Genomic DNA, 26120 nt, shown 5'->3' with positions numbered 1-26120 from the left:
CTACTCTAAGTCACTTGATGCCATTCTCGATACCATTCTTGATCAGACTCGGCCACCTTCTGTTGATTCCCTTCCTTGACTTTCGCATCTATTACCCTTCTAACCTTGGCGAAAACAACAACAACAACAATATGGGCGACATAGAATCATTCAACTTCCCATACGACGAGCTTTTACAGCATCTGACTACGAGCGAGAAAATCAGCCTTTTATCAGGTGAGCATATCCCTCTCTAGGTAGTATCACAAGGACTAAGCTAATTAATCTCTGCATTACCCAGGTTCCGACTTTTGGCATACGCAAGGTATTCCGCGACTATCCATTCCTAAACTTCGCATGTCGGACGGTCCCAACGGAGTCAGAGGCACAAAGTTCTTCAACAGCGTCCCCGGAGCTTGTCTTCCTTGCGGTACTGGACTGGCAGCCACATGGAGCCATGACCTGATGCGCGAGGCCGGAGACCTTATTGCAAGGGGATGCCATGCTAAGAGTGCCCATGTATGGCTTGGCCCAACAACCAACATTCAAAGGTTTAAAGCAACTCCCCTGTCACGGCTTTTCTAGGCTAACATATCCGAACAGGAGCCCACTAGGCGGCCGCGGTTTCGAATCCTTTTCCGAAGACCCTTTGCTCGGTGGAAGCCTGGCGAGCACGCTCATCTCCAATGTCCAGAAGAACGGCATAGCTTGTTCTCTAAAGCACTTTGTCGCAAATGATATGGAACACGAACGAACGCTTGTAGACTGCAGGATCAGTCCCCGAGCCTTGCGAGAGATTTATCTCCTCCCCTTCCAGATCGCCATTCGAGACGCCGACCCTTGGGCCCTCATGACAGCGTATAACAAAGTCAACGGACAGCACATGAGTGAGCACCAAGAGATACTGCAAGAGATAGTGAGGAATGAATGGGGCTACCGAGGGTGCATCATGAGCGATTGGTTTGGAACATACTCGACAGCTGCAGCTATCAATAACGGGTTGGATCTTGAAATGCCAGGCCCAACAGAGCAGAGGGGTAAACGGGTCGCGACAGCACTTGGAGTTGGCAAGATCAAGAGCAGCACCATTGACGAAAGAGTAGCCTCGGTCCTCAAGCTCGTTGATCGCGCGAGGGCATCTGGCATTCCCGAAGGTGGCCCCGAATCATGTCTTGATACGGACCAAGACCGTAGCGTGTTGAGGAGGTTAGCGACGGAAAGTGTTGTTCTCCTCAAGAATGACGACCATGTGTTGCCTTTCCGTGCCGACAAGAAGGCAGGTCTCCCCTTTTATTTCTTACTCCTCTGACTAACATTGACGAGTAGACTGTAGTCATCGGACCTAATGCCCAGAAGTCTTTCTTTTGCGGTGGTGGATCAGCATCGCTCCGGCCTACACGAGTCGTCTCGATACTTGAAGGTCTCCGAGATCAACTCGAACAGCCCGTAGAGCACGCCGAAGCCTGCCAGATCTACAATCAACTTCCAGTGCTGGGCGATATTATTACAGCTCCCGACGGGACTCCAGGGCAATTCCTGATGAGAATTTACACCTCGCCACCAACAATACAACCCAACAATAGCGAAATCACGGATACGCGGGAGGCCATAGACGTCCTGCAGCTCAACGACTCGAACGTGGTCTTGTACGACTATAGCAACGCTGCTGCACCTGATAATGTTGTTTATGCTACCATAACTGCCGACTTGGTTGTCGAGAAAACGGATACGTATGCCTTCAGCCTCACTGTCGCTGGAACCGCAACATTGTATCTAGACAACGCTCTCATCGTTGACAACTCTCATGATCAGAAGAGGGGCACCAGCTTCTTCGGTTCCGGAAGTGTTGAGCAAATCAACCATGTACAACTCGTCGCCAACAGAGTCTATAAGCTCCGAGTTGAGTTTGGCAGTGCCTCGACCTCCAACTTGAACAAAGCAGGCGCACCCGTCTTTGGGGCAGGCGGTGTCCGTATTGGCTGTGCCAGGTGCTCCAACGAGTCCCTTGAGCTTGATCGCGCTGTTGAACTGGCCAAGACTGCGGATCAAGTGGTTGTCTGCGTCGGCCTAGGCCCTGAATGGGAATCAGAAGGTTCCGACCGTTCATTGTACGAACTCCCCGGGAGGCAATGTGAACTGATATCCAGAGTCACAGCAGTAAACAAGCATGTTGTTGTGATTATTCAGTCTGGCACTCCCGTATCGGGTCCTTGGGATCAAGTTGCTGCTGTGATGCAAACCTGGTACGGTGGTGATGAGCTAGGCCACGGTATTGCAGACATAGTCCTGGGTAGAGAGAGTCCCTCGGGGAAACTCCCCTTGTCTTGGCCTCGTTGCATTGAGGATAATCCTTCCTTTCTTAGTTACAGAAGTGAAGCCGGCGCATGTAATTACAACGAAGACATCTTTGTTGGATACCGCTTCTATGAAAAGACCAAGAGAAAGGTGCAATGGCCTTTCGGCTTTGGTCTATCGTATGCGTCCTTCATCCTCCAGCAACCAAGTGTGCAGCTAAGGGGCAGCGGCGTCGACGCAAATATCCTCGTCACTCTATCCGTTTGCAACAACTCGGCCACCACAAGCGGGAAAGAAGTGATACAGGTCTATATGAGCCGCATTACACCATCGTCAGTTAGCCGTCCTGTCAAGGAGTTGAAGGGATTTGCTAAACTTTTCGTCGCGGCTGGCGAAACAAGGCTGGCAACCGTTGAAATTCCTCTCAAGAACGCTGTCAGCGTCTGGGACGTAACAACCAATTCCTGGCTGCTGGAGGAAGGTAGTTACAAAGTATCTGTTGGTAACAGTAGTGATTCATCCTTACTGTCTACTCAGTTTCAAGTGCCAATCACTCAGCATTGGCGCGGGCTGTAGGCTCGTTTTGGGACCAGTAGTCTTCCTATCTCCTTGAGACAGCAAGGGCCACGACAAGGGCCTAGGCTCAGTAAAATACGCCCAACGAAACACACATTATTCGGCGCTTAATGTTGGTCGTGATCACATTTGTAATTGTTGAACAAAAAGTTTTTTTTTAATTAGATTTACATCTCTAGAGACTCTGCTGTAGGACCTCAAACTTCAATTCTCGGACTTTCGGATAGCCCCGAAATTGCATATCTAACCTTAGTCTTAAACCAGTCTAGGTGTAAAACGGAGATGAAGCTAATTATTGCCACTTCGTCATCGGGCTTCGGCAAGAGGTATCTCCGACGCGGAGATGACGGAGATGACGGAGCACAATGGCAGTCTTTGCTCATTTTCTCTTCTCCGAGTACTTCAGCTCTTCTCCGCCAACACAAGGACACTAACCACTATGAATTCAAACACCGAGGTTTCACGTGGAGCGAGGAGGCGGCGCCGATATCGTACGCCCATCAGCTGCCGGCCTTGTCGGCAGAGCAAATTACGGTGCGACCGCCAGACTCCATGTGCATCATGTAGGCGGAGAAATTGTGTTACCAAATGCAGGTACACGCACGAGATGATGGCACCCGCAGCAGCTCAGCCAGATAGTGGCAACCTTACCAGCCAAACTTCACCCTTGTCAGTGCCTCTGCAATCACCAGATAGCTCCCAGAGGGATGAAACCAATGGTTCACAGCCTTCTCCTCCCTCGGATTCCTCGGCGTTTGGAGACGCTAGCCTACAGCAGCATCAAGACCAACCACATCGCAACCTCTACCAAGACTTTACTCAGTCTCACTGGGATGCAGTGTTGCAGAGACCTACTGATCACACCAGACGTTCCACCCTTGCATCTCAGGGCAACCTTCATCAACCAGAAGCTTTTTATTTCCCATTTCCTCTTGCTTCAGAGGTGACAGTCAATGATTTGACGAGCGCCTTGCCACCTCGTGAGTCATGTGAATATCTGATCATTCGGTACTTCACCTGCATATCTCCCTTTTTCCATATCCTTCATGGACCGACTTTCCAGAAACAGTTCGCAGGCTTTTTTAAAGACACATCTAGTTGCGACTTATCATGGCTGGCGCTGCTTTTTCTCATCTGCTCTGCCACTCTAAAAACAATCGATAAAGGCGACGATGTGATTGATTCCATCGCGTCAAGTTCCTCTCACAGCCCTAACATCGCAGTAATATCAGACCGATATCGTGCCATGGCTATGATCTGTCTTTGTAAAGATAGATTTCTGGTTCGTTATCGATTAAGTACATTGGAGGCATTGCTTGTCCTTGTTTACACAATCAGTCATAATGAGGGAGCTGAACAAAGTTGGGTCATTCTCGGTCAGTCTTGCCATGCCTTGTTCCAAGCCCATTAATAATCTTACAGCTGAGTATAGGGATGGCATCGAATATCGGCATAGCCTTGCAGTGTAATGCAGCCAAGCCAGATCCGAATCTGACTCTTGTTGAAAGGGAACGTCGCAGACGATGCTGGGCCGGTATACTCCTCTTACATACCTACCAGGCTATCCTGTTTAGAGATGTCGATATGTCATCTCTTATTAGTGACTATACAACCATGCCTGAAAACGTCAACGATACTGATATTTTACACGATCGAATTCTACAACCTTCAACACAGCCGACACAAATGTCTGTCATGATATTCAAGATATCCCTGTTCCGGCTTTCGGCTCGCATTTGTAAAGAACTTTCAGATGCGACGCCACTGACCCAAGCCCGGCTCGTGGCTCTGGATGCTGAGATAGCCTCCGAACAACAACGCTGGGCTTCCATATTTCTCGTGGATGGAGCCCCAAGTCTTCTTGACTCATCCAGCTACGCTCTGTGGTGCGGGCTCGATGTTTATGCACATCAGCTATATCTCCTCTTGCACCGGCCGTTCTCACGGCCCGCCAATCAACCACTTTATCGACCGGAGTCGAGACAGAAGTGCATCACATCAAGCCTAGTACTTCTCGATATTCATCGGAAGTGGATGGAACTTCCCCGTTTAAGCAGCTATAGCTGGTATGCATATGGCGTGGTTGGATCTTGCGCTCTCCATGGCGCTGTCACATTGGCATCATGTCTTCTGGAACGAACTGATCAAGAAATTGATGATTCTGCCGAGCGGAAGGCATTTGATGCCGCAGTTCTGCGTCTCAATAAGCTACAAGAACGGAGTTCTCTTTATGTAAAAGCATATCCTGTTCTTCGTCAGCTACAGTGTGTTCCCTGGTGTTTCGAGTCAGAATAGAACTAACAAAACATAATAACAGGTCAATGCTCTCTCCAGGCAGCATCCCTTGGTCTTCTGAAACTGCTCAGATATTTGGAACTACTTTTGATGATTGGATAGATAACGTGCAGTGGCTCGACCCCGAGTCCATAGATTGGGTAACGTAAAGACTGCTGTTTAATTTAGCTTATCACTAACATCACTAGAACTTCTGGGACGAGATCTTAAAGTCGGGGCTAAGTGAGGTCCCCTCTTGAGGCACATTTTTGTCTTTGAAGGGCCGAATTCTTTTCAAAAAGCTTATTCAGAAGTCAAAGGTATATTAGAGCTTTGATGGACAAGAAAGGTGTAGTCTGATGACGAGAATATGTGTATTATTAATTCCGATATACTGCGAACAAATAAACTTTTTAGAATTATATCTTCCTGTCTTACCCTTCTCTTTATTCCTGACAACTAAGTACCTCTCTTCAATGGCTGTATCTACGTCGCACTCGTAATGATATGGGTTTCTTACTGAGTGCGCACAGAGCACGAGGGACGGTACAGCGATTCAATTCGTTTCTGTTTCTCTTAATCAGATAGTCCCCTGTTCAGATAATTTTCTGCCCAGATGTACAGTGTACGAGAATGCGGTGAGCTGATGTCAAGATGCAATTTGCTGCTCTCGTTGAACTTCACTAAGTCATGGGCCATAGCCGAATTTTGGGTGAGGAGTAGTACCGGCCCGAATGATGACCTATAGATATAGTGAGAGTAATGTATCATTAGAGGGTTAAATCAAACTTTTCCCTGCATTCGCTTCTTACGAGTACAGTGTTGAGCACTTGCACCTTACGCTCCAATACAACATGCTCTTTGTAAAGTCTAGGGAAGGGTTATAGGGGTACATGGCTCTAACTTATATGCAGATGTTTTGAGAGAATTTGGCCGCCTTATGGGTGTATAAGCAATTTCTAGCTAAGTAAAAAAAGTGCTTAGAAGTACTGCTGTTGCGTGGAGGGTTAGGCTATAAATCTGGAGAAGTGGAGATAAGCTGATAATATGAGTAATAAGTATTGCCGCTGAATTTTGTTAGGTAAGTATATAAACTTGCAGGTTGTTAGTTATATATAAAAGTATATATAGTGTGCATATATACTTATGGCGATATATGGGACTTTTTGTTTTAATCAATAAAGGTTATTTATTGTCGGAGAGGAAGGTGCAAGTACTCAATACTGTACCGTGGTTCTTGGAAATGCCGATCCATAATAGCTCCCCAAGGGCTTTATTCAAGTCTTTGCCACTATTATCACGCCATCGCGTCGCTTGGAAACCCTCAATTACTGATCTCTCGAGAAAATTCACAACTCGCAAACGAACACGTCAGTATCCAGAATCTACTCTGAGGAAACCCAGACGGGTACCTCTGACGCCAGAGCAGCTGGATTATCTTTCTGCAGCGGTACGTAGGGTTGAGGGTCATGAGTAGTGCCGTGGCTCACCGCTGCCTTCAGATTCGTGTGAACCAAACAGGAGAATTAGGCGCCGTCCTAATATACGCCGCCCAGACTCCCATTCTGGTGAACCAACATCCAGAGCTGCGACAGCTCATGCAGCACATGTATGATCAAGAAGCTGGTCATCAAAGCACCTTCAACAATCTGCTAACTAAACATCGAATCCGCCCAACTGTTATGTATCCTTTGTGGCAGGTCCTTGCAACTGGGCTTGGATGGGCAACGGCAATGATGGGAAAGGAAGCTGCTATGGCATGCACTGAAGCTGTCGAGACTGAGATTGGTACTCATTACAATGAACAAGTCCAAGAGGTGATCAAAATTATACAGGGCTGGGAGCAAGAAGGCTACGACACGGGACCTGAGATTCTTGAATTACTTCAGACGCTGCGTCGTATTCGGGACGAGGAGCTAGAGCATCTGGACCATGCGGTTGACCATGACTCGAAGAAAGCGCCACTGCATGACTTACTGACCGGCTTTGTCCGAGCGTCGTGTAGAGGAGCAATTCTTGTAAGCAAGTGGATTTAAGATTAGCTCATCTAGTTCCTATCATTAGCGAAGAGAAAAGGCATGACTTGGATATCGCGATTTGCGACTCAATGCAATACAAGACCCCTGACCATGACGCCGCACATCACATCCGACGTCTTATTCGGAATCGGGAGTGCGTAATACATAGCCTGGTGGGTTTCATAATATCTTTGGAACGGTAGTGGATCATCTCCACTACTAACTCCGACCATACGTGCACAGGCTGAAGCCTCTGCTGGTTTTGCTAATTAGTGCAAAAGTATTTCGTCTAGTGTCCACGTAAAGATACCTATTTATCGATATACTGCTATATCAGAGTGCTTTTCCACGCTCTTTATCCTACAGATCTAGTCATTTGCTGCTCCTCCGTTAGCGCCACTGAACTTGTCTCACTTTGAGTTATCAATTTTTTTTTGGGCCATGGACGTTGTTCTTGAGCTTACGGATACCTTTGTCGCAGACTACATCTACGCATGGCTTTTTCCGCAGGGTTCAAATCAGACAAATGATGCTCCCTATCCCTTATCCTCTCACTCAGCTTTTGATCGGATTGATTGGAAATATGAGCCAGCCTCAGCCCTCATACACTTTGAACCGTCTCCCGCGGCATATATGAGCACGTTTAATAGGGATAATGCTTATCGACAATTTATTACCCTTCTTATGCTTACATGGGTAGCCTCATCCTCAGTTCACAGATAGCTATAGACTAACGAATCTCTTAAGATCTTCGGACTCATTAACTACATCCTGTTTGCAACAATCTCATTCTTCTTCATATTTGACAGATCAACGCTAGCACATCCAAAGGTCATGAAGAACCAGGTATGGCGAGAAATTAAGCATGCTACCGAAGCCATGCCGTTAATGGCTTTGTTGACGGCTTTCTTCTTCCTTCTCGAAGTCCGTGGCTACTGCAAAATGTACGAATCTACGGCCCAAGGTCCTGGGCTTTGGTATGATATCCTTCAGATACCCCTGTTTATGCTGTTCACGGACTTTGGAATCTATTGGATTCACCGAGGCTTGCATCACCCACTTATCTACAAAAGATTTCATAAGCCGCACCACAAATGGATTATCCCAACCCCGTACGCCAGTTACGCCTTCCATCCACTCGACGGATTTTCTCAATCGATGCCCTACCATATATATCCACTGCTGTTCCCCTTAAATAAGTTTATCTTCTTAGGCATGTTTATTTCCGTCAACATATGGACTGTCTCCATTCACGATGGTAACTTCTTGGCCAATAACCCGCTGGTCAATGGCTCTGCTTGCCATGCGGCGCATCATTTATACTTTAAGTAAGTCTAGCAGCTCTCTTCCAAGTATTACTTGAGTCAACATAGTCTACTTTGTCTGATATTGCTACTTCTTCATTCTAACGTTTTAAGTTACAATTATGGACAGTTTCTGACAATATGGGACCGCATTTGTGGAAGCTACCGACGACCAGATGCTGAATGGTTTGATAAGCGGCAAGAACCCAAAGAGCGTGGAATGCGAGCCGGGAAAGCCGAAGTTCCCAAGCTAGATTAAACTAGCAAGTTTCGGTTGACTGGCAGTAAGGAAGAAGACTTCAAGAGCAATCTCTTTGACTTCATAACTCCGTCGCTTCATCTGGAAGCAAGCCTTGACAGGAGCATTGGTAGCGAAAAGAAAATAGTCACTTGACGGAATGCATCTAGTATTACCTCTGATAAAGAGTATAGTATGGTTAAGGAATAGGCTTTAGGGGGCCTAATATACGATTTGCCAGAGGTAAAGTTACATGTATTCCGTCAAGGCTAATATACTCTTAAATTTTACTGTTACCTAAGATAAAGCTTTTAGATACAAAGTGAAATATTATTATAATAGCTATAAAAGAGCTATTACTACTCTTTTTCTAGTTGATCTAATTTAACTTCTTAACATATAATATATAAAAACCACTCTCTAAAGATGCTCTCAAGATGCACTAGTATTTTCTGACAGTTGGTCGGCCCTCGGCCTATGCTTACTCCCTATTTCTCAATATTTCCTACACCAACCGACTTTAATATTCTCAGCAGCCCTCTCTGGCGCATAAAGCGCCAGGAGTGGTGAAGAGTGAACCTTCTGAATTTATGCAGTAACATACGCAATCAAAACAGCGATCAATGCTCTCAGCATTGCCTTTGAGTCTAAAAATGTCGTGTTGTACATTGAGCTCAGAGTGTTAAAAAAGAGAGCTCTTTTGACTGGGCCTCTCGACGTGCCTTATTGAGATGTCATGAGAGCAATTCAACTAATGTTCTGTTGTCATAAGCAGTACCAAACATGAGTTGACTTACTATACTACGTTAAAACACAAATTAGAAAACTAACAACTACTTCCCTTCAAATTAAACAACACTAATACTAACATTTCAGCAGATATAAAAGATCTCAATTTGCTTCAATTTGAAACAATGATCACTATCTGATCTATAATACATGTTTCTCTCCACCGAGGAGTCTGTTGCAGACCTATGGTCAATTCCGTTTCTAGCCAACAGTTTTGCAACTAAGACGCATTTACTCCTGCTTGGAGGCTCGAGTCTTGGAGATCAGGGCCTCCCGGCGACGTCTAGCAGCGGCACTTCCAGCTTCAGTACCCAAGAAATAATCCCACCAGCGAAAGCTTGACGCATAGTTTCCAATGAACTTTTCGTGGTGGAGATCATGATGGTCAGCACCAGCCCAAAAAGGTAAAAAGTTGCGAAGGCTCCAAGGAAAGTCATATCCGCTATGCGCATCGATAGCTTGGAATAGGCGTAGAATGATCCATAAATACATTGTGAACAGATGAAAATCACCAGTTCTCATTAGCAGAACGATCGGTGAGCCAATGACGCCTAAGCCAAGGACCGCAGTCTCGATAGGCGATGCATATTCTGCGGCAAGGCCAAAGGGAGCAGAATATGTATGATGCATCTTATGAATGCTTTTATAAAGTGGCCCGTAATGGAGGGCGCGATGGCTCCAATAGTGCCACGTATCCTCCATGACAAAGCAAGCGCAGATCTGGATAACCATTTTCCAGATTGGAGGAAATGGTGCGTTATACTCCATTCCAGACCAGGTCGCAATCGGGTGAAAAAACCAAATCTGGGGCAGTTCTGCGGTGAAATGACTGACAAGGACAATCATAGCGCATTGCCATTGCTCTCTAAGTGTTGGCATCTTCTGAGTTTGGATCTTGTACTTCTTCAAGGGGGGAATCTTATCCATAATGATGAATGGCAAGCATCGGCCAAAGTAAACCACCTCGTGAAGAACAAAACTCATAATCCCGGTCGCGTAGACATCATTCTGCATGAAAGCATACCATGCCTGAAGAAATACACATATTAGTCATTGGAAAGGCTTTGAAGGCGACCAACTCACTGCCCAGAAACGTTCTAACGTATTGAGATCAGGATGGGCACTAGACACTTGGTCCAGGACGTCGAGATATCCCTGGCCAGGCAGCGAATTCGTTATATTCAAGCTACAAGTGTTAGCAGATGAGCCAGGGCGCAACGGGCGAGGATCTTACGACGGATACATGGCTAAAACGGGATCTCGTTGATATCGTGCGGGCCAAAAGAAAGTTAGAAGAGGACTATAATGTAATGAATGCTCAAAGGTTCTTAAAGAATGAGACTTATAAGATATATTCACCAGTTAGTGGAGTAAATATTAGACTCTGTTTGCCTCCCCAATGGTCCATTCGTGTTGAATTGTCAACAAGGTGCACACAAAGGATATTTTTGTGATACACCTCTGGCCCCCACTAACCCATGTTAGCGGCTTCAGTGCGAAATCACAGAGGATACGGTCGTATACAGCTCGTATACTTGGAATCCGAATACGCCATCCGACCATTTCTTACTGTTGGTGATCGGAGTTTAGGGGTCAAAGGGGGGTGTTGTGGATATCAATATGACGTTATCCAAGAAACGGAGATACCTATCGTGTCCACCTGTGGCCAAGTCCGCATCTCCGGCAGAGCCCAAAGCAGTAAAGTGCGTGAACCATTATCTCCGATGCTTGAGGTTCCTAGTGTTTTGATAAAAAGTGATACGTCTATAGAGGATAACTTAAGCTAAAAGAACATTTTCCAAGTTAGTTTCTTCTTTTAGCTAAAAGCTGTAGAGAAAAATGTTATCAACTAATGCCAATTATTAGTTGTAAACCGTCGTGGTTGCTCAATGTGGATGGTGACAAAAATCATCGCCATACCCTATACTCTTACCAATTTGAGATATGGCTAAGCTTGACGGCAATTGCCGAATTGTACCCCAAGGCTATCTCCGGGGTCTCCGTTCATATGTGCTTAGCTCGCGACAAGGGCATAAAATTTGGTGCGTTTAACTTAGAACTCAGGGGCAAAAATCTTTTCTTTCTTACTAGTCTACTAATGAGTGAGCCAACGCGCTGGCAACCGAGTCAGGGTTCTGGGATGGCAAATGTTTGCTTGACACTTGAGGGCCATTTTATTATGCCAGCTAGTCAGGCATTGAGGACAGTCTTTGTATCTACATACATAATGGATATTACTTGCCGCAGCTTTATTCATTAATCGTCTCGGTTGGGAGATGATAGTTAAGCATCATAAGCTCGTACATACAATACAGTGATGTGAAGTTTGTGTCTGGATATTTCCAGCCGATGAAAGCTGAGAAAAGGCCCGATGGATTGCTACCTCCAATACTACACGCCATTGAGTCATAACCAGTGAACACAAACTTTGCGCTGATACGTAACGCCTTGATCAGATAAACAGGTGTTTCTTATCAATCTAGTGACACGTCATCCGACGCAACCCACCTACATATCAGGTACCCGAATGAATTAGTAACGAAATTTAGCTCCGAGCACGGGTGCAAGATATGGCGTGTTTGTAAAATCTGGGATAACCCTTCCCTTGACTGAACCATATATAAAGCTTGGAGTGTGCTGATTGATAACAGATGGTTGGGGCCATAATAAGTCGGACGGAATCCTTTATGCTCTTGATCATTTCCGACTGGCCCGGGGCTTAATGCCTGTTATTACTGTTACATTTGTTCGGACCACCCAACCATGCTATACAGCGTTTTTGTGCGCCCTTGTCTTTTAGCTAGCCGTCCATTGACCCGAACGACTCCTAGTTCTCTCATTGCCTTTCCCCCCATGTCTCAGCACCGGAACTTTGGCGCAATTTCCTCGAAATTCTTGGACAGCATGATTGTTCTAAATTCTCCTACTTTGACCACGGCTACCTCTCATCACTCCGACGCCACAGCTCTTACCGCACCATCCAGACATCCCTCTATCATGAATCGTGTCCAACAGGACTCTCCCATATACAAGATCCTCATCATTGGTGGTTCTTATGCTGGTCTCTCTGCAGCTGTCAATCTCCTTGATCTTCAGCGTGGCTCGCAGCCGCGCCAAAGCAGAGAGCCCTATATACATCAGCGCCAGCTCCCAAAGCACAACATCGAAATTACGATTATAGATGAGCGCGATGGCTTCTGTGCGTACGGCGGACCCTGGATAGATTTTTAGAAGGGAAAGTCAAGGAACTTGGCTAACTAATGATATTGATAGACCACCTTGTCGGGTCACCTTTGGCCTTGTTCGATGAGGAGTATGCTAAGAAGACCTGGATTAAGTATCAAGATATCCCAGAAATGCATGGTTCACTTATCAAGCATATACACGGAGCCGTGACGGAAGTCGATTGTGTTGAAAAGAAAGCAGTGGTCATTGACAGAGCCACCAAGACGCGGCTGATCCAGTCCTACGATATTCTTGTCGCAACCTCAGGTCTACGCCGTGCCTGGCCTATTGCCCCTCGAGCCAAAACGAAAGATGAATTCTTATCTCATATAGTGCACCATACGACGAGTGTTGAAGGTGCCTCACGTGGTGTCGTCATTGTTGGTGGCGGGGCTGTCGGTGTTGAAATAGCTGCAAAGCTCAAGTCGTGTATCCCGAAACTCACAGTAACCCTCGCTCATTCAAGAGATACACTTCTATCCTCAGAACCAATTCCTGATGAAGCCAAGGGAAAGATTCTCGAGCTTCTGAGGGACACTGGGGTTAGGGTATTGATGAATCATCGTTTGAGCCAAATCACTGATGAGCAGACGTCGGATGGACTTCATGAATTCCGTCTCGAATTCAACAATGGCATGCAGATGGTGGCTAGCAAAGTCATATACGCCATCTCACAGAGCGTGCCCTCGACCGAATACCTGCCAGCATCGGCTCTCGATTCGAATGGCTACGTCGAGGTCTTGCCAAAGTTAGTCACTTTGTCCTTCAAAATATCTGCACAGCAAGCTTACACTCTGCAGTCTGAACTTAAAGCCGGGAACGCCAAACTATCAAGATCATTTTTCAGCGGGCGACATAGTGCAGTGGCCGGGGATCAAACGTTGTAGTGGCGCGATGCACATGGGGCAATTAGTCGCACACAATGTCCACCAGCGCATCATACAGAAGCTTACTGGCAGGGAACCTGCGATGAAGGACCTGGAACAGTTCTCGCCCATGATTGCTGTCGCCCTCGCCAAGAGTGCTGTTGCTTACGCACCGCAAACGGGCGTCGCATGGGGAGGTGATGTGCTGCAAACATATTTTGGGGGCGATATGGCCTTGTCATGTGAGTTTCACCACCTATCATTCACCATTTTCATCAGTCAACCGTGAGAAATCTGACTACATGGACAGTTTGTAAGAGTACTATGCAGCTAGGCTGCTAGACGAGCCTCGCACGAGGGAGACGGGTAAGATAGAAAGTTCGGGGGACTGGATAACTGTGGGTTTAACTTAGAGGCAGTGTATGGTACCGGGGTAACTATGATGCGAGTTGCGGGGAATGTGGAATTAGTGGTAGTTAGTTTAACTGCGGAGATGCCGGGGTAACATGCGAACCTCAATTCCCCATCTTCGCCTTCCCCCGTTTCCTCCCCCCATCAATCCATCTCAGCCAAAATGCCAGTGACAGTTCCAGGCCCAAGGAGCCGCCGCATGCCTCTCAGTTGCGAGCCATGTCGCCAACGGAAGATCAAATGCCCACGGAACGACAGCCGTGGCCAAATGCCTTGCAACACTTGTGTACGCAGGGGTATACCTGTCACTGAGTGCATCTATCTACGAGATCAATCGTCACGGCGTAACGTCCTGATGCCTCGACATGGCGCTAACTCGGCTCTTGTGGCTCGCATTGACCGGTTGGAAGAATTACTGCGACAAAGCGCCTCGGGTGCGGGTTCAGAGCTTAGGAAGCTACATACAGAGCTAGATCTCGAACCCGAACTGGAACCAGAACCGGAACCGGAACAGGCAGTAGATTTATTGTCGCCAGAATCGACTCTGCATCCGTCGGCAACCACTTGGTCTTCCGCTCAAAGTGATGCGTCTCCCACCCAACCTCATTCAAGTATGCCGCCAGTAGGAGTTATTATCCGATCTGAATCTGGCCATGAGCGATTCGAGCCAGCCTCTTCACAATGGTCGCCTGTGATTCAAAACAACCCTGTTGTTATTGGCGCTAAGACGAACACGGATGAGAATATATCGGGATCGGTGCCATTTTCCATGATTAGCTCAAATACTACTGACCTGCTGGAGTTGCTCCCCCCTGCCTCGTATTGTGAGCAACTCAAGAACCTCTATTTCGAAGCATTTGCACCTGTGAGTACTCCATCGTGCTATCTTCTGCCCAATGAAATGTCCAATTGATCGTATTATAGCTTTTCCACATCCTACACGACCCTACGTTCGAAATGGACTACCTTCGCTTTCAATCCGATCCCGAGAAAGTATCCTTGCCTTGGCTTGCGCTGCTGTTCGCCATACTCAGCATAGCCGTCATCGCACTTCCTCAAGATAGCCCGCTTCTTCGAGAGCTAGGCAAACGCAATTCTGCGCTCGATAGCATGTCGCTACTCAGCAGCCGCTATAGAGGAGGAGTCATGAAGTGCCTCGAAGCAGACCACTATCTCTGGAGACATAACCTGAACACTCTGCAAGCTATGGTAATTCTCATCTACGGAATCAATCATACTCATGGACAATCTTGGGCTTTGCTTGGCACGGCACGGAATATCGCACTCTCTCTGGGCTGCCATGTTGAGCCAACAATCTTTCAGATAGAACCAATCAGCGTGGAGGAGAGACGTCGATGCTGGGCTGGACTCAAAATGCTTTACACAATACAGAACACGACTCTGGGCATGTTGGACGCCACTCCTATACCTTCGACTGTGAACCCTCCGCTTGATATCAACGATGATGAGCTTGTCGTTGGCTATCAAATCCCGGAATCTCGAAACGGGCCGACCCAGATGTCTTATTTATTACTCAAATTTGAGCTTTACGACCTCTGCACCCGCATATGTAGCCAGGTGTTCGAAACGTCACGCACGCTCACATACAACAAAGTTCAGGCCCTCGATGCGGAGATATCAGCTATGCGAGACAAGTTGAACTACAAATATCTATTTGACGTCTCAATTGCAGCCCATCACTCTGTCCAGCTGAATATCCTTTTCGGCTATACACACCAGCTCACGCTCCTCCTCCACCGACCAGTCTTGCGACAAGGAGCCTCTGGCTATTCTCGCGAAGACTGGCTGGCTTCCCAGATCAAATGCATTGAGAGTTCGAAAGAATTGCTTGGTATACATCGGGTACTCCATGAAGATCCCAGCTTCTCTCCGTACCAATGGTATAACCGCGGACTGGGGAGCTTTCACGCATTTCATGCTGCAGTCTGTCTTGCTCATATCTGCATGAGCGGGAAGAATCTCGATCCTCAAACCAAGACCTCCTTTCAGAAACTGGTTCGTGACTCGCTTCACGTGTTTCGGTATTTCATGGAAACTGGGATTAGTGCAATTTGCAACAAAGCAACGCCAATTCTGGAGAAACTATTGTACGTATGTACTTCTTTGGCATGACTATGCACTGCTAATCAATACAGGGTCATGATGAATCCGCAGGATACTCGTGATTCGGGCGCAAGGAGAGAATCCACATGCCATCACTCAGATTCGTCCTATGAAAATGATATGGAGCTATTTGATGAGTACATCGAGAATCTGGCCCCCCAGCAGTGGCTTTCTCCTTCTAACATGGGCTGGGAAGGTTGGGCAACAATTTTAGAGCATGGATCTATCGAAAATGTATTTTGAGTGGAAGGAAATGAACGTGGGCTAGTTCAAAGTTGCTAAATTCGATGTCGAAGTCTTGGATATCATTATGCATATGAACGTCCCCTTTAGGGCCTATCGCAGAAGTGTCTTGTATCTCACGATGAATGTTCACTAAGTTCTAGGTTCTATGTGATGATCTAAGCCCTCAGCCACAGGTTTCAACCATGGATGTTCAAGACCCTGAGAAGTACTTCAGGGTTTAGGACAGAATGTTATTGAAGTGGGTAAAGTGGCAACGGCGAGTAACAAGGGTGATGAACAGAGTCTACTGGTATAGTTCCACATTCAAGTACCAGGAAGCATAAGATTTGATGCGGTCTAGTCTGTCTTGTAAAATCCTCACATTGATTGGCATGACACCTCGTGACATTTTCTCTATTAACAACCAACAGTCAACAGAATGCTTGCGCCGGCCAATTTAGGTTAACCAAAAGCCATTATCAATCATAGAGTATGTTGATGACAGTCTAGCAACAGTTCTGACGGATCCTGCATCATGCCTCTTTGTACATCGGGAAGGTGGGGACTTCGAATGGAGTAACACCTCCAGCAAAAAGACCTGCACAGCCAGCCCAGTCTTGGGAAGATGATTAGTAAGGGCATGGCTCTGGAACCGAAACAACTTACAACTCATAACAGCAACCAAGTATCCAAAGGCGTAGCCTGTATTGAGGACGGAGGTGCTGTTTACCATATTGCCAGCAGCAAGTAAGATGAGGCAGATATCCAGTGCCAGAAGGTCAAGGAAGAGCACCCAGGAGCTTCGGACTGCAGCTACGGTATAGATGACTGTCAGGATGAACCATGCCCATAAATACATAGCGATCGCCTGCTGGAAGTCTGGACTCAAAGCGCCCGACTCATCAGTATATGCAGCAATGATACCCGAGCCAGGAAGGTAGATCATGCTGTACGAGATGTTGAAGGCGCCGTAGGACATGAAGACAGCTGTGCCAAAGGTATTTCCAGTGATAAATTCCATAATCCCGACAATGTACTGGCAAATGCCGCCGAAGAAGATGAGCACGGCAATCATGACATTCGGGGTCTGGATTCCGCGAGCGTGGACACCGAAACTGGAAATGAGGAAGATACCTTATTGGTTAGCTGAGGAGTGCCCCGGTGACTTCAGTATGTACGGTACCTGTGGCGAAAGAGAGCAGACCCAGTGGGGATGGGTTTGCAAAGCGCCTATGGACGACGGGGAGAGCCGGCTGCCCGCGATCCTCGACATGACCGCCTGCAGTTGTGCAGGGTCGTAGCTTGCTCTCTCCGGAAGACATGGTGCTTGATGTGCCGTTCGGAGTCTTTTCGGTTTGTGAGTAGTGGAGTAAACTGCTAAGATACTGCAAAAAGTTGTCTCCGATCGCGAGGGACGGGTTTAATAATAAAAAGATTCATGATTCCATGGTCGGTCATTCCGGTCCGAGCTACTGAAGCTAATGTCAAACGGTTCCCCAGGAATTCCTCCCATTCTACGGATAACCCAGCAATGATTCCAAGCCTAAAAATGTCCGCGCTTACCTTATTGCCTACCCCGCACTCCGCGATCTCCGCGATCTCCGTCATCTCCGCCTTCTCCGTCATCCCCACTACAGGAACAGCCAAGCGGTTCGACAAGAGTAGTCGATGCCTATTTCAGCTGTTATTTATCCTGCTGATTCTGGTTAATCTGAATCTGAACTAACCATTGCCCAACCAGTGAGCCAGAATGGGATCCCAGTCTACTTCCAACATTATGCAATACGCTGCCTACGTCCAACCCAACACGGGCTTACCTCGTATCGGCCACTTTGACCTGGCCAATGGCACCATCCAGCCTCTGAGCTTCATTTCTGGAACTCCTGTGACGGACCTTTACCAAGTCATAGCTGCAGGAGCCTCTCGAATCATTCCCGACGGTGAGGCGCTGGCGGCCAAAGATGTCAAGCTATTGCCAACCATTTCTGGCCGAGACATTATGGCTGTAGGCAAGAATTACATGGAGCACGCCAAAGAGTTCAACAGCTCGGGTTATGACAGTTCTGATAAAACAGACCGGCCTAGCCATCCAGTCATATTTACCAAAAGGGCGACGTCCATCATCGCTCATGGCGATGTTATACTTCCTCATGCCGAGTTCTCACAGACTCTGGATTATGAGGGAGAGATAGGTGTCGTTGTTGGAAAGACCGGGTACCGCGTTAGTGAAGCTGACGCATGGGACTATGTCTGGGGCTACACCATCATCAATGATATGACTGCGCGTGAGCGTCAGCGCGACCACAAGCAGTTCTTCATTGGAAAGTCAGCCGATACCTTCTGTCCCATTGTAAGTCAAGTCAAACCTCGGCCGAAATATGAGTCACATAATCTAACTACCTTGTACAGGGTCCTGTTGCTGTCTCGAAAGACGACCTGCCATCTGTTCTTAAGGTCGAGACCCATGTCAACGGTCAGCTTAGACAAAGCTCTACTACCCAAGATCTCATCTTTTCCATTCCCACCTTGATTAAGACTATTTCTGAGGGCCAAACACTGCAGCCCGGTGATGTTATTGCTACTGGCACTGTAAGTTGGACTCATTCACTGATTGAATGTTGGTTGAATCTCTGCTGACTGTAATGCAAAGCCCGCCGGTGTTGGCATTGGTAAGAACCCACCGGTCTTTCTCCAGCCTGGTGACGAGGTTTCTGTCTCGGTCACAGGTCTAGGAACCTTGACCAACAAAATTGGAACCCCGGAAATTCTCAATCCAACAGTCCAGAGGGTTTCTTCAGATTCGCCATTCCAGATCACGAACTCGGCCAAGACCCTTGGCGCTGGTGTTGGGCTGGCCGAACTCAATGGCAAGCAACTCAACTACCAGAGAAAAGGATCTGGAAATAACCATATCGTGTTCGTGCACGGTCTGGGAGGCACTCTGGATTACTGGACCCCCTTGATCTCCAAGCTTTCCCTAGCTGACAACAACTCCCTTCACTTATTTGACTTGGAGGGCCATGGTCTCAGCCCGACGCATCCCCTCAGTAAGTTGAGCATTGAATCGTTTGCGTTGGACATTCGATCCATCTTCGATGCAGCCAACATCACTGCATCTGCTCCTGCCACCCTATTCGCTCATTCTCTTGGATGTTTGGCAGCCCTCAACTTCGCGCTGGATAACCCTAGCCTTGTTGGCAAGTTGGTCCTTGTCGGGCCTCCTCCGTCCCCTCTACCGGACGCAGCATCCAAGGGAGCGTATGCCCGTGCGGCCATAGTCAGGAGTATGGGTATGAGAGCTGTTGCAGATGCTGTAGTGGATGCAGGAACCTCTGGGAACTCCAAACAGATGAACCCCACCGCAATCGCTGCCGTGAGACTGAGTCTACTTGGCCAAGATCCCGAATCCTATGCCAAGGCAACTTGGGCACTTGCTGGAGCCACCCAGGAGCTCAAGGTTGAGCAGATCCAAGCCAAGACTCTGATTATCACTGGTGAGGAGGACAAGGTTTCTCCTCCTTCTTTGTGTGAGAAGTATGCGTCTCGCATCCAAGATGCACAACTTGTAGTGTTGAACAACGTTGGGCATTGGCATGTTTTTGAGGATGTTGGCGGTGTTGCTCAAGCAGTGGACAAGTTCCTGTAACTACAAGATTAGTAGGCAAGATCTGCCAGAATAGAATTTATACAAGGCATAACCATCCCCTCAAGCTAGCATAGCTTTTCAAGGAGCTGCGTGTAATTCTCTATACATATTTATCTTTCCCCAAGCAAGAAGCCATTCTCACAATGTTTCACACAGAGCTACAGATAGATTTGGGGATCACTGATTACCAATCCATAATTCGATCTCATATTTCTTTGTTTGCATCGGCGTCCTCATTGTTTTTGAAGTATTCTCGAATTTAAAGGTGCCTAATTGTCCGAGCTCCAAAACTTCCGAAGTCCAACAAATCTCGGGGGTTCCCTGAACTTGTTCTTGATCCCTTTAGTCCGCCCTACGCGAATCGATCTACCAAACTCGGTCAGATCCTTCTGACTGTGAAACCTCCAGAACTGCCAGGTGCAATTGCTGCCCCTAAATGATTCGATAACACGATCACCCCCAGGATGGTTGTGCACAAAATCTGTGCAGTCGTAGATAATGTCGTCTATTATGACCCATAGGTGACCGTTACGGCAGGCATCCGCGATAGTCTCTGCTTCAATGAAAGGTAAAGCGTTGTTTTCAGTGGTGGTTGGCGCTGGCTTGTATTGGCTTGGGCTGTCGGAGTTCTCAATAAACGACACGGACGGCTCAATATCAGCTTTCGTGGCGGCGCAGGATGGTTGCGTTGAGCGAGACTTGGAGTTGGACCAGAACATGACGAGTGAGTGGAGGACAGAACAAACTAATGACCTGGTGTATAGTGTAACTGTTTACTACACTATATCCCGCTGGCTGGATTGAAGAATCTGTCGGCAAGAAAATGGCACAGGTACCTTAACTCCGACGGCCCGGACTCGGTTACTCCATGCCCAAGCCCTTCGAATTAAGTTGGTGGCGATCCCCCGCATCCCGTGACACGCCACACACGGAGAAAGCGGTGATGCGCGGGGAAGGCTGCTCCAAGTCGGAGATCTGAATTGCCGTGGTACGGCTGGCGCATGATCCCGAGCGGAGATGTCTCCTCGCTAAACGATCCCCTGTAAATAACTATGCTTCCCCATGGGGCATGTAGAAGCTCGTCTTATGTCGCAAGAAAAGCTCACATACTCAAGAATGACTAAAGGAGAACTCATCAAGACTTCGTGGCCTCAGGGGTCTCATGATTCCTGGTCAGGGCAAACTATCTTTGCCCAAAAGTTTCCTAAAAATGTCGAGTTCATTAACAACTTGAAGCTCGACAAGAAGCTCCAGCCTAAAGAGTACGAGATTGAAGGAACACACCCCGAGTCAAAGATTCTCTTTAAAAATGTCAATATTATTGAGTCTACGGGCCGTGAGCCGTACATGGGTGATGTATTGATTCGAGGTATGTTGTAAAAACTGAATCAAGAACGCAACCTTACCAAGAACAGGTGAAAGGATCAGTGCTGTCGGTCAAGTTCCCAACAGGGAAGCGCTTGAAAAAGACCCTACTGTTCGTGTCTTTGAGGGAAGAGGCAGGACACTCATGTCAGGCCTTGGAGATGGACATACTCATTTCACCTGGAATGGAGGTGACCTCAACAGACTCGGAGATCTCGAGGTCGAGGAGCATGTTCTCCTGACAATCAAGAGTGCCCAGTGCTTTCTTGACTCGGGATACACCATGTGAGTGTTGTTATGTCTCTGCTACGTTGGCGTTATTAAAACCTATCCCCCATAGGTGTTTTGGAGCGGCCTCAGCCAAAGACCGCCTGGATGTGGTGGTTCGAGACGCCATCAACGCTGGTGATATTCCAGGTCCTCGTTATCTTGCTAATGCAAGAGAGATCGCCAAGACTGATGGCGAATTGGTCGCGGGTATTACGCGATTCGCGGACGGTCCAGACGGTAAGTCCGGTCATCATGCTTCGTATCTCACGGATCAAACACCCATGCTCATCTGATAGAAATGCGCGAGGTTATCAAGCACAACATCGAAAACATAGGCGTCGACAATATCAAGCTCAGCATCTCAGGCGAGGAGATCACCGAGATTCGTTCCGCGCAGGACTGCTACTTTCATGACGATGAGATGGCTGCCTGCGTCGATGAGGCACACAAACGCGGAAAGCGACTGTGTGCACATGCTCGAGCTAGAGATTCGGTCAAGATGTGTGTGAAGCATGGCGTGGATGTGATATATCATGCCAGTTACATTGATGACGAAGGTGTGTGTGAAGTTCGTTAGACCCTGCTATTACCTGAAGCTAATTCTGTAGGCATGGACATGTTAGAACGCGAGCGAGAAAAATACATTGTTGTCCCAGCTATCAACTGGCTGGTTGCTACGACATATGAAGCCGAGGCCTTTGGATATGCCTACGAAACCGCAGAGAAAGCAGGATATAAGCGGGAACTCGATGTTGCGGTCGCTGGACTGCGCGAGATGCATAGGCGAGGCATTGTCGTTCTACCAGGAGGGTAAGCCACTGCGCTATTCTTATCTTGTCCAAGTATATTACTGACTTGCGTTAGTGACTACGGCTTTGCGTGGACGCCTCACGGAACCTATGCGCGTGATCTTGAACATTTCGTCAACCTGCTCGGTTTCACCCCGCACGAGAGTATCATCGCCGCGACCGCTGGAGTTGCTGCACTCTTGATGAGGGGCCACGAGCTTGGGAAGATTCAGCCTGGATACTATGCCGACTGCATCCTTGTAGACGGCGATCCCTTGCAAGACATCTCGATCCTGCAGGATCACGACAAGCTCAATGTTATTATCATCAATGGTCGAGTTCATAAGGCGGGAAGGAAGGAGTACTTTATGGACTCATCAGGATCACTATCGCATGGGATCCCACGTCATTTAATAGGGGACTTTCCAGAGAAAAAGCAAGCTATGCAAAAGACATTTTAAATAGTTTAAGAAGAAGGTCAGCCCGGTATGCATGGGCTTATGTGCTTTGTCACCTATTATATATATCATCATCGCCTTCTTCGACTACTCTATCATTTCGGACCCGATATTCTGATTGCTTGGTCTTTCCAGACTCAACTGTTAAGCAGCGACTGCTATTTCAGGGTTCCTCACTTAGTGACTGACTTGCCTTCCGTTCACTTCTGCCAGAAATCAGACTCTCGTCATCAGAATCTGAGTCTCGAGAAGCAGCTTCATCCTAATTTCTGATAGCCTAGCCACAAACTCTCTCGACGGGTTCGCTTCCTTGGCTGGCCCTGGCCCGATAAATTCATTCTTTATTCTCTTCTCAATCATGGCTAAAACAAATTATTGCTCGAATTTTGGGCTACGGCTTGCAGCCTGTTATTCTGGATTCTCTGCCCCAAGGCTTCAGGGCCATAGAAAAACTCTGCAATTGCCTCAATACCGTCCCATCTCCGTATCAACTAGTATGGTGTTACAAAAGAGAATCACTATTCTGTTATAAATCCGTATCTATAATACAGGGGTGGGTCTAAAGAAAGATAACGTTGAACTGCGGCAGCACCGGCCGGCACGACTAACTAGTCTAGACCATGAGATCTACTTCTCATAGTTAGGCGGCTTAGCATAGAGCTGCACCATGACGCCAATGAGTAGCATCAAAGTCAGGGTAAGGATAAGCAGTAATATTAATGAGTTGTCCAAGAGGCGTGACTTTCCCATGCATAGGTAAAACACTAGGAACCGTGTTAGGATTCAATTCTGAAACATGATCTCAAGAGAACAGAACACTTACATGGCGTCACGAGTCAACCCATCACGAAGGGTCTGATCCAGCCACTTTCTCATCAAGGCCTGATCCGATGTCTCAGCGTCCAAACCAGCTTGCCAAGCATCAGCCTGGAATGCCACAATAGGCGACTTGGCGGTAGGACAACTCTTGGTTACAGTGACGTACGACCAGTCGGCGGAATGGGTAGCCTGATCCTCCCAGTTGAACTAGGCCTGAATCTTTCCATCACGATGAACATAGGGATGTGTTTGGCTTGTTACCGAGTTAGAACATGCTCAATAGCTTACTTGGCAGCTGTTTGTTTCACTTACTTAAAGGTCACAAACTTAGCACCAGGGATGCTGGACCAAAAGTCGACGGCAACCTCGGGTACAATAAGCTTCACACCGGCTTCGACGTACTTGTCAATTCCTCCGGCATGATCACGATGGCGATGCGAAGGCTGAAAAGTAGAATATGTGAGCAGATAATTCGGCAAATTATTCATCAATGTACACCAACATACCGCGACATAAGTGACGGGCTTCTTGAGGTTCTTAGCAACCCACTTCATCACAGCCTTGGTCCACTGTGGCGGGGCATCGAGAATAATGACTTCGTGCTCAAACTCAATGGCCATTTGCTTAACACCAAGATCATTATCATCGTCAACAATGACCCAGTGAACCTGCGGGAGGTCAGAGACTGGAGTCTCGACCTTCAAGTTTTCGATATTGGCGTTCTTGAGGGCAGTACCAAGCATATTAGAGTTATACTCGGTCATAAGACCTGCCGAGATGCCTCGGATCTTCTTGGCTGCCGACTTGGGTGCAAGGCTTTTATCTTCAGAAATGCCATCGAAAAACTTGGAAGGGAAACTAGGGTTAATAATGACCTTGTCGATGATAAAGTCCTCAAGAACTGGATTCACGCCTTGGTTGGTAGAGTTGTAAATTGTCTGAACGGTGTGTGCGAATTTTATACCCTGCACGACCTTGTAACTCGAGAGATACAAGTCCTTGGTCGACTCCCCGTAGATGGGGTGGTCTTCGATTGTCCGTATGATATAAGGTAGACTAGCTTTGGGGTCAAATATTACGGTGAGTTCCCGGCTGGGGTCACGAACTATGGGCTATTAATCACGATACGATATTAGATCCAGGGCATGTTTACCGGCGGGGAATTCAATGCCGTTAATTTCAACGGTAGTGGCAGAGATCGATTTCGTGTCCTTCATCTTGAGCATTGTCAGTCTTATAGCTGGTGACGGTCATCGCTGCTCGTGAACTTACGTGATAAAGTAGATGAGGAGACAGCATCTGAGCTTGGAGGACGAGATGATAGGTCAAAGCAGCTTTGTAAGAAACTGAATCAGCGGTGTCCAATGAAGAGAGACTTGGGGCTTTATACCATCAGTGTAACCAGACGTGAGACCTGGGGGGAGAAAAATCTGGTTATTTCCTTGGACATAGCAGGCAAACCCATTCTTGCCCTCATTCATGACCAGAGAGAATTCGAGAGGTGTCAGGTCGTTATTTCCCCATGACCAGTAGCCTATCAAATTTAGTAAATAGTAACCGGAACACCTCTATCCTATGACTTCAAGGCAATAACTTACTTGAGGGGGTGGCACGACGATCGATACGCTGTTCCAAAAAGCCTTGGTCAAGTCGGAAGGAGATATTTTGCGAGCCTGGGATAGATACAAAGGTATCAGCCCTGCTCATATCGTAGCTCTGCATAAGACTACGGGAGCGAAATATCCTATGTCGCGACTTAGCGGGTATATTAGTATTGTGTTTCCAAGCCTGAAGATGAGCCTCACCTTGGAGCCTGATAGGTCAATTCTTTCAATTTACCAATTGGGCCAACACCGCCGAGTGCATCGAGAGCCTCTCCTATAAGTTCTTGAGGAGAGCTTGGAGCATGATGAAGCGGAGTCGCGCTTACAGTCGAGGCAAGGGTCAAATTAAACTCAGCATTTGTCTTGTCTTCATGATGGAATGAAGTGTCTGCGGTTAGGGAATGGCTGAATTGAGGTAGGTAAGAAGGAGATGTTTGTAGCTTAAACTAATACGGATCTTGAACGGTTCTTGAGATGTTCAGACCTCATATGACTTCGACCATGACTCTGCTTCAGGATATAACAAATCAAGACGGCATCCATCTTGTGCAACTGGTCCGTCCTAGAAGCGGTCATTATTAACTCCCGCGTTGTATGTATAAACTCCCAGTACTAATATCCCAACTATATGAATTACGTCCCCCTTTAGTCTGAGCCTCATTCCAGTGACAGTTGAATAGAAGGCAGACCCTTCGTAACACGGAACGTCAGTACTAATAAATGTGATTATGAGACAACCCTCCATTTTGAGGTAAGCGGACTTAATAAGCTCCAATAACTTACGCTGCTTACCGAGCGCGGCAGTTTTTTAAGGTCCGCGCCGCTTACTGACAAGTGCCTCTGCTA

General features: G+C 47.4%; 11 protein-coding genes across 11 annotated transcripts; 7 read left to right on the top strand and 4 right to left on the bottom strand.

Moving 5' to 3' along the window:
* Positions 1-17: 17 nt before the first annotated feature.
* Positions 18-1288, top strand: FOBCDRAFT_193973 (glycoside hydrolase superfamily; the record flags this gene model as incomplete). The annotated part of the gene is made up of 3 exons (XM_054707972.2): positions 18-216; positions 281-530; positions 583-1288. 3 exons carry the CDS (start codon positions 18-20, stop codon positions 1286-1288), a joined length of 1155 nt encoding a protein of 384 aa, XP_054563947.2.
* Positions 1289-1491: 203 nt separating this feature from the next.
* On the top strand, positions 1492-5384 carry FOBCDRAFT_193970 (glycosyl hydrolase family 3 C-terminal domain-containing protein; the record flags this gene model as incomplete). Its single annotated transcript, XM_059608765.1, has 7 exons — positions 1492-2755; positions 2812-2846; positions 3139-3413; positions 3445-4226; positions 4283-5114; positions 5168-5285; positions 5334-5384. Exons 1-7 carry the CDS (start codon positions 1519-1521, stop codon positions 5382-5384), a joined length of 3330 nt encoding a protein of 1109 aa, XP_059468264.1. The 5' UTR covers positions 1492-1518.
* Positions 5385-6367: 983 nt separating this feature from the next.
* On the top strand, positions 6368-7160 carry FOBCDRAFT_150090 (ubiquinone biosynthesis protein COQ7; the record flags this gene model as incomplete). Its single annotated transcript, XM_054707971.1, has 2 exons — positions 6368-6574; positions 6627-7160. The coding sequence occupies 2 exons, from the start codon at positions 6368-6370 to the stop codon at positions 7158-7160; spliced, it is 741 nt and encodes a 246-aa protein (XP_054563946.1).
* Positions 7161-7550: 390 nt separating this feature from the next.
* On the top strand, positions 7551-8944 carry FOBCDRAFT_172459 (fatty acid hydroxylase superfamily protein). The gene is made up of 3 exons (XM_054707970.2): positions 7551-7838; positions 7890-8470; positions 8561-8944. Exons 1-3 carry the CDS (start codon positions 7584-7586, stop codon positions 8703-8705), a joined length of 981 nt encoding a protein of 326 aa, XP_054563945.1. The 5' UTR covers positions 7551-7583; the 3' UTR covers positions 8706-8944.
* A 646-nt stretch (positions 8945-9590) lies between these two features.
* FOBCDRAFT_234809 (C-4 sterol methyl oxidase) lies at positions 9591-10770 on the bottom strand. Its single transcript, XM_054707969.2, has 3 exons — positions 10708-10770; positions 10557-10659; positions 9591-10502 (listed from the first exon to the last, which is right to left on the bottom strand). The coding sequence occupies exons 1-3, from the start codon at positions 10716-10718 to the stop codon at positions 9705-9707; spliced, it is 912 nt and encodes a 303-aa protein (XP_054563944.1). The 5' UTR covers positions 10719-10770; the 3' UTR covers positions 9591-9704.
* A 1607-nt stretch (positions 10771-12377) lies between these two features.
* FOBCDRAFT_149264 (uncharacterized protein) lies at positions 12378-16161 on the top strand (the record flags this gene model as incomplete). The annotated part of the gene is made up of 7 exons (XM_059608310.1): positions 12378-12672; positions 12747-13446; positions 13499-13806; positions 13895-13930; positions 14152-14840; positions 14900-16087; positions 16132-16161. The coding sequence occupies 7 exons, from the start codon at positions 12378-12380 to the stop codon at positions 16159-16161; spliced, it is 3246 nt and encodes a 1081-aa protein (XP_059466489.1).
* Positions 16162-16781: 620 nt separating this feature from the next.
* On the bottom strand, positions 16782-17646 carry FOBCDRAFT_150463 (GPR1/FUN34/yaaH family-domain-containing protein; the record flags this gene model as incomplete). The annotated part of the gene is made up of 2 exons (XM_059608343.1): positions 16782-17458; positions 17508-17646. The coding sequence occupies 2 exons, from the start codon at positions 17644-17646 to the stop codon at positions 16782-16784; spliced, it is 816 nt and encodes a 271-aa protein (XP_059466488.1).
* Positions 17647-18074: 428 nt separating this feature from the next.
* On the top strand, positions 18075-19970 carry FOBCDRAFT_287445 (uncharacterized protein; the record flags this gene model as incomplete). Its single annotated transcript, XM_031194244.2, has 3 exons — positions 18075-18674; positions 18734-18913; positions 18975-19970. The coding sequence occupies 3 exons, from the start codon at positions 18075-18077 to the stop codon at positions 19968-19970; spliced, it is 1776 nt and encodes a 591-aa protein (XP_031030865.2).
* A 198-nt stretch (positions 19971-20168) lies between these two features.
* FOBCDRAFT_234798 (cytochrome b5-like heme/steroid binding domain-containing protein) lies at positions 20169-20776 on the bottom strand. The gene has a single exon (XM_059609988.1). It carries the CDS (start codon positions 20687-20689, stop codon positions 20240-20242), a length of 450 nt encoding a protein of 149 aa, XP_059468263.1. The 5' UTR covers positions 20690-20776; the 3' UTR covers positions 20169-20239.
* Positions 20777-21040: 264 nt separating this feature from the next.
* Positions 21041-22939, top strand: FOBCDRAFT_193949 (uncharacterized protein). The gene is made up of 6 exons (XM_054707966.2): positions 21041-21339; positions 21386-21620; positions 21676-21842; positions 21902-22162; positions 22214-22415; positions 22470-22939. The coding sequence occupies exons 1-6, from the start codon at positions 21057-21059 to the stop codon at positions 22852-22854; spliced, it is 1533 nt and encodes a 510-aa protein (XP_054563941.2). The 5' UTR covers positions 21041-21056; the 3' UTR covers positions 22855-22939.
* Positions 22940-23500: 561 nt separating this feature from the next.
* Positions 23501-25850, bottom strand: FOBCDRAFT_246334 (uncharacterized protein; the record flags this gene model as incomplete). Its single annotated transcript, XM_059610759.1, has 9 exons — positions 23501-23615; positions 23675-23815; positions 23983-24113; positions 24177-24782; positions 24943-25052; positions 25085-25204; positions 25269-25414; positions 25476-25624; positions 25728-25850. The coding sequence occupies 9 exons, from the start codon at positions 25848-25850 to the stop codon at positions 23501-23503; spliced, it is 1641 nt and encodes a 546-aa protein (XP_059466487.1).
* Between the last annotated feature and the right edge of the window lie 270 nt (positions 25851-26120).

The sequence above is a fragment of the Fusarium oxysporum genome, chromosome XII (genome assembly GCF_013085055.1).
Source record: "Fusarium oxysporum Fo47 chromosome XII, complete sequence".
Lineage (NCBI taxonomy): Eukaryota > Fungi > Ascomycota > Sordariomycetes > Hypocreales > Nectriaceae > Fusarium > Fusarium oxysporum.
The sequence above is the reverse complement of the archived record's forward strand: the minus strand, read 5'-3'. Positions and strand labels throughout refer to the sequence as shown.